At 44.6% G+C, this 5,696-nt stretch overlaps 1 protein-coding gene across 1 annotated transcript; it reads right to left on the minus strand.

Moving 5' to 3' along the window:
• Positions 1–4,456: 4,456 nt before the first annotated feature.
• On the minus strand, positions 4,457–5,470 carry LDX57_005004 (FAD-binding oxidoreductase; the record flags this gene model as incomplete). Its single annotated transcript, XM_046086683.1, has 1 exon — positions 4,457–5,470. One exon carries the CDS (start codon positions 5,468–5,470, stop codon positions 4,457–4,459), a length of 1,014 nt encoding a protein of 337 aa, XP_045942648.1.
• Positions 5,471–5,696: the final 226 nt, after the last annotated feature.

The raw sequence follows: 5,696 nt of genomic DNA on the forward strand, positions 1-5,696 counted from the left end.
AGAAGATCTGCTAATTATCACTTCAGTAGATCTGACTTAGGTTAGTGGTCATGTTCCGCATCTTCTTGCCAAAGGCGCGCAGTCGTGTGATCCAGGCGAAGGAGGAGCGGATATTATAAAGCATAAACCGCTCGCACATCTCATCCAGGGCCTTAGATGCGTGGAGAATCTCTCTCTGGATGGCTGCCTGCACTGCCTGTTGAATCACCAATAACTGGACAATCTTAATCAAAACAAAGAGAAAACTAATGTAGAAACAAGCATTTTGAAAGACCTGCTTCTCTGCATCCATTTTTAGAACAACTAAGAATCTCACTAGAGTGCTGTCAAAGAGATCTTTAGTAAACTGATGATCCAGGAGGGCAATAGAGAACTGGAGGCATGTCTGATTTAGTCCAGTCTGTATCTCGTTCTTCTTATTTTCTCTCTTCCTATCCCCCTTCTCCCTCTCCTCCTCCTCCTCCTCCTTCTCCTCTAATCTCTGCAGGGCCTGGGCGCGGCTCATCATGCGATCGAGCCATGCGGATTGGGGCTGGGTTAGGCAGTGGGCCAGGCGAGTAGACTGGCCGAGTGCGGTGGATCGATACGCGAAGCAGATTAGCCGTTGCCAAATCCGGGTATAACGTTGGTAGGTGGTGTTTTGAAGGTCCACTAATAACGAACGATTTCAGACGCGGATGCGGGCAAGAATGTTATTAATCTGCATCAGATCAAATTCATTGACCTTCCTTTCCCAGATGCACTGACAGATCTGACAGATCTGACAGATCAGACAGGATATATTACTTGCAAAGTAACCCAGCAGCGGCTCAGTAATAGGATCTGGAAAAGCATCTAGCTGAACGATTACAAAGAAGCTTTACTCCTGGACATAACGCGCCCATTGGGTCAGATCTAACCAGAGACAAACCTCGATGGTGCTTTGACGAATAGAGATAGTGTTACATGTATTCTGTGCTGTTGTTCGACGGGCCTGGATATCAGATATCATTTGGATGTGAGTGAACTCCGTCTCGCGGAATAGAAGAACCTGACGGGGCCCTGCGGATAAAGTAATAGTAAAGAAGCTGCTGCCTGCTTGAAAAGAAAAGAAGCATTGACAGCTGACCGACAAAAAAAAAGTAAGAAGATCTCGAGTTGTATAACGTTTTCTTCTCGAGAGCTGTCATTGAGAATCATGCGCCTTATTTTGATGCTTAGAGAGTGTCTTTCGTGACCGGACCACGTAAGAGCAATGAGGGCAGCGGTAGTCCTGGTGGACAGGGAGCCCTGGAATCGATGTGCTGTCGGAAGGTGAAATAAAACAGGATTTGCCGAAGGCAGAATCCTAGGATGATCACTTGAACATCTGGACACCGATATCCTAACAGAAAGCCCTGGTGACAGCGAAAGGATGCTTGGAATGACGGGAAGCCAGATGAACCGGGGCATGGGCTGGCAGCACGGCAAATCCACAGGAGATGCAGATCCACAGCCGATAGACATCACAATAGATGAAAAGATCCATGAAAGATAGATCGATGGATAGATTGGTTCGTAGAGAGGCTGGCCAGTTGGTGGATAGGAATAGAGAAAGGAAGGAGGGCGTACAGGAGGGAAGAAGGTAACCGCTGTTGATGGATTTGCCTCATCACTTTTCTACGCGTTAAACACATGCGTGTAGGGAGGTTTCAAGTTTCAAGATATGACCTATCTCTTTTAGTTTGGGCGGGCGAGGGAGTGATGGGGGCACGCACCCTGGGAGACGGGACGACGTACAGAGGATGAATCAGGAGGGGGGAAAGGGAAGTGCAGGTCGGGTGCGGGACGGCCTACGTGGTACAGAATTGACTGAGTTAGGGGGTGGGTATACTTTTTTCATACCCTCCCCCCTGGCCCCACTTTTCTTTTGGTGATACCCTCCCCTGGGTATGGTAGAACCTAGTATTAGGTGATCCGTCGAAGAAATCATTGTTTTTCGGGGGCAAGCAGTGTTTGATTATATGGATCCTGAAAGAAGTTAAACCCTGTCTGACTCTTAGTCATATTATTGCGAAGCTGGTTTAGATGAAAAGAGAAAATTGCGATCTTTTAGGACTGGCTCTTTTTTTTTTTTTTTTCTCTCAACAAAAGAAGAGCGTTTAGAATCTATTTGGTCAATCGGATCTGAAATTGGACAAAATTGTGAAAAACGTTCATGTTTAGTTTCAATTCTTGATAATAAAAGATCTGCTGATTATCATTCTAATAGATCTGATCTAGATTGATGGTCATGTTCTGCATCTTCTTGTCAAAGGCGCGTAATCGTGTGATCCAGGCGAAGGGAGAGCGGATATTATAGAATATAAATCGCTCGTGTATCTCATCCAGGGTCTTAAATGTGTGGAGAATCTTTTTCTGGGTGGCTGCCTACACTGCTTGTTGAATCATCAGTAGCTGGACAATCTTAACCAAGGCAGAGAGAAAGTTGATGTAGAAGCAAGCATTTTGGAAGATCTGCTTTTCTATATTCACTTCTAAGACAATTAGGAATCTCATTAAAGTGTTGTCAAAGAAATCTCCAGTAAATTGATGATCCAGAAGGGTGATAAAAAACTAAAAACATGTCTGATCCAATCCAGTCTGTATCTCGTTCTTCTTATTTTCTTCCTTTCTATCCTTTTTTTCTTTTTTCTTTTTTTCTTCTTTTCTTCTTTTTCTAATCTCTGCAGAACTTGAACGCGATTCACTATGCAATCAAATCATGCGAACTGGGATCGAATTAAACAGTGAGCCAGGCGAGTAAATTGACTGAATGCGATGGACTGATACACAAAACAGATTAGCCGCTGTCAGATCCGGATATAACGTTGATAAATGATGTTCTAAAAATCCATTAGTAGCGAGCGATCTCAGATGCAGATGCAAACAAGAATGTTATTAATTCACATTAAATCAAATTCATTGATCTTTCTTTTTCGGATGCACTGATAGACCTGATAGATCAAACAAAATATATTATTTGCAAAATAATTTAGCAGCAGTTCAATAATAGGATCTGAAAAAACATCTAGTTGAACGATTGCAAAAAAGCTCTGCTTTTGAACATAACGCGTTCACTGAATCAGATCTAACCAAAAGCAAATCTTAATGATGTTTTGACAAATAGAAATAGTATTATATGTATTTTGTGCTGTTGTTCGATGGGCTTGAATGTCAGATATTATCTGAATGTGGGTGAACTCCGTCTTGCGGAGTAGAAAAACCTGGCGGGATTTTACAAATAAAGTAATAATAAAAAAATTGTTACTTGTTTAAAAAAAAAAATGTTGGCAGCTGACCGGCAAAAAAAAAATAAAAAAATTTCGAATTGTATAACATTTTCTTTCCGAAAATTGTTGTTGAGAATTATGCGCCTTATTCTGATGTTTAAAAAATGTCTTTTGTGATCAGATCACATAAAAGCAATGAGGGCAGCAATAGTCTTGATGAACAGAGAACTCTAGAATCGATGCGCTGTCGGAAAATGAAATAGGGCAAGGCTCGCTGAAAACAGAGTCTCAAAATGATCATTTGAACATCTGGGCATCGATATTCTAACGGAAAATCCTAATGACAACGAAAAGATAACGTAAACCACAAGCGAGTCGCGAATCTGAGCGAGCCGCGAATTTGTATTCCCATACAATTTGGCACTTTTCAACTTGGAATATCTCCACCATACCTCTATTCTAAAAAAATATATTAAAGATCTGAAGTATTATATAGGTAAGTAATATAATATCTTTTTTATATAATAAAGAAACCTATGGGAGTCTTTAATACATAACCAGCTTTATAATACAGTGTAATTTATAATATCTGGACAATTAGCCTAATAAATAGATTAAAATTTAGTACATTATCGTTAAATAGTGTCATATAATTCTAGTTTTAAATAGTATCTTATACGACATAGAAATGGCTGAGATATCCCGAGTTCAAAAGCGCCATTTTGTATGGGAATACAAATTCGCGGCTCGCTCAGATTCGCGACTCGCTTGTGGTTTACGTTATTTAGAATGACGAAAGATTAGATAAGCCGAAACATAGATTGACAACACAACAAATTTACAAAGGATATAGATTCACAGCCGATAGATATCACAATAGATGAAGAGATCCATAAAAGATAGATCAATGAATAGATTGGTTCGTAGAGAGACTAACCAGTTGGTGGGTAGAAATAGAGAGAAAGAGAAGAACGTATAAGAGAAGAAAAGATAACTGTTGTTGATAGATTTGTTTTATCGCGTTTCTATGCGTTAAACACATGCGTGTAAAGGAGTTTCAAATTTTAAGATATGACCTGTCTCTTTTAGTTTGGGCGGGCGAGGGAGTGATAGGGGCACGCACCCTGGGAGACGAGACGACGCACAGAGGACGAATCAGGAGGGGGGAAAGGGAAGTGCAGGTCGGGTGCGGGACGGCCTACATGGTACACAAGATAGAGCAACACTTACAAAAGTCCTGGGACTTGATAGCTATCTTCCTCAATAGCGAAGTCCGACAGATTAGTCCGACGTAGCGTGCTATAAAGCAGCGTCTCGTTATTTACCAGGGACCGGAAGACGGGCGGATAAGGCTCGGGTTTGGCATAGAGGATAATGTCCGTCACGAAGACAGCTGGCTGCGCAGAGGTCCAGCCGTACGACTGCACGAGGTTGGCATTGGGATCGAAATGCTTAGACTCCATAAACTCAGCGTAGGCCTGGATCTGACGCGGTATTTCGTCGCCCGAGTAGGCCGTGAAGCCGCCCCAGATCTGGCGGTATGGATGGGCTTTCATGCGGAAGTGAGTGATGACGCCAAAGTTGTTGGATCCACCCTTGAGCGCCACAAAAAGATCGGCATGCGAGGCCTCGGTGACGACGGTGATCTCGCCATTTGCCAGCACAATCTCATACTCGACCACCTCGTCGCAGCCCCAGCCGACGGCGGGGCTGATCGCAGAGATTCCTCCGCCCGTGAGGAATCCGCCGGCGCCGATGGAGGCGTCTCGTCCGCCCGCGACGGTGATACGCAGAGGGTCCAAGGTCTGGTAAACCTGCAGCCACGAGGCTCCAGATCCGATCCGCACAGTTGATCGGCCTTGACTGACGGTGACTTGGTGGAGAGACCGGAGGTCAACGGTCACTCCATCCTGAATATTGGCGGCTTCGGCGGAGAGCATATGGCCATGACTGCGGATGGCGAACCGTTCGCCCGACTCACGATACGTGCGCGCCATCGTCTTGACGATCGCGGCAACATCTTGAGCATCGGTCGGGCGGACGACGCAGGCCGGTCGCACGTTCTGCTCCTGGAAACTGAAGTACGAGCCGACGGACTCATTGTAGGTGGCCGAAATAGGAGGGAAGACCTTACCCGCGAGCACAGAAGCCAGTTGATCACAGGATGATGCGCGTTGACTGTGCTCGCTAGCCCCCCAGAGACCCAGGGCACCTAGGACATAGAGAACATAGGATGACATAGCAAGATGGACGGAAGTGGGCAGGGAGAAAGAGAAAACTCGGGAATTGGAGTAAAAAAGGAGAGGGGTACCGTCAGGGGGATCAGGACATAAGTGCTTAGAATTCGTGTTTGAATGCCCCAGGGGCGGTGGGCCTGAGGAGTGATATCTAGCGTTTCGGGGCGCAGACGCAAAAGGTCCATGGAACACTGCAAGGATGGTACTTCTGTAATGTTGTTTAATCCTG

The sequence above is a fragment of the Aspergillus melleus genome (assembly GCF_016097325.1).
Source record: "Aspergillus melleus strain CBS 546.65 chromosome Unknown contig3, whole genome shotgun sequence".
Taxonomy (NCBI): domain Eukaryota; kingdom Fungi; phylum Ascomycota; class Eurotiomycetes; order Eurotiales; family Aspergillaceae; genus Aspergillus; species Aspergillus melleus.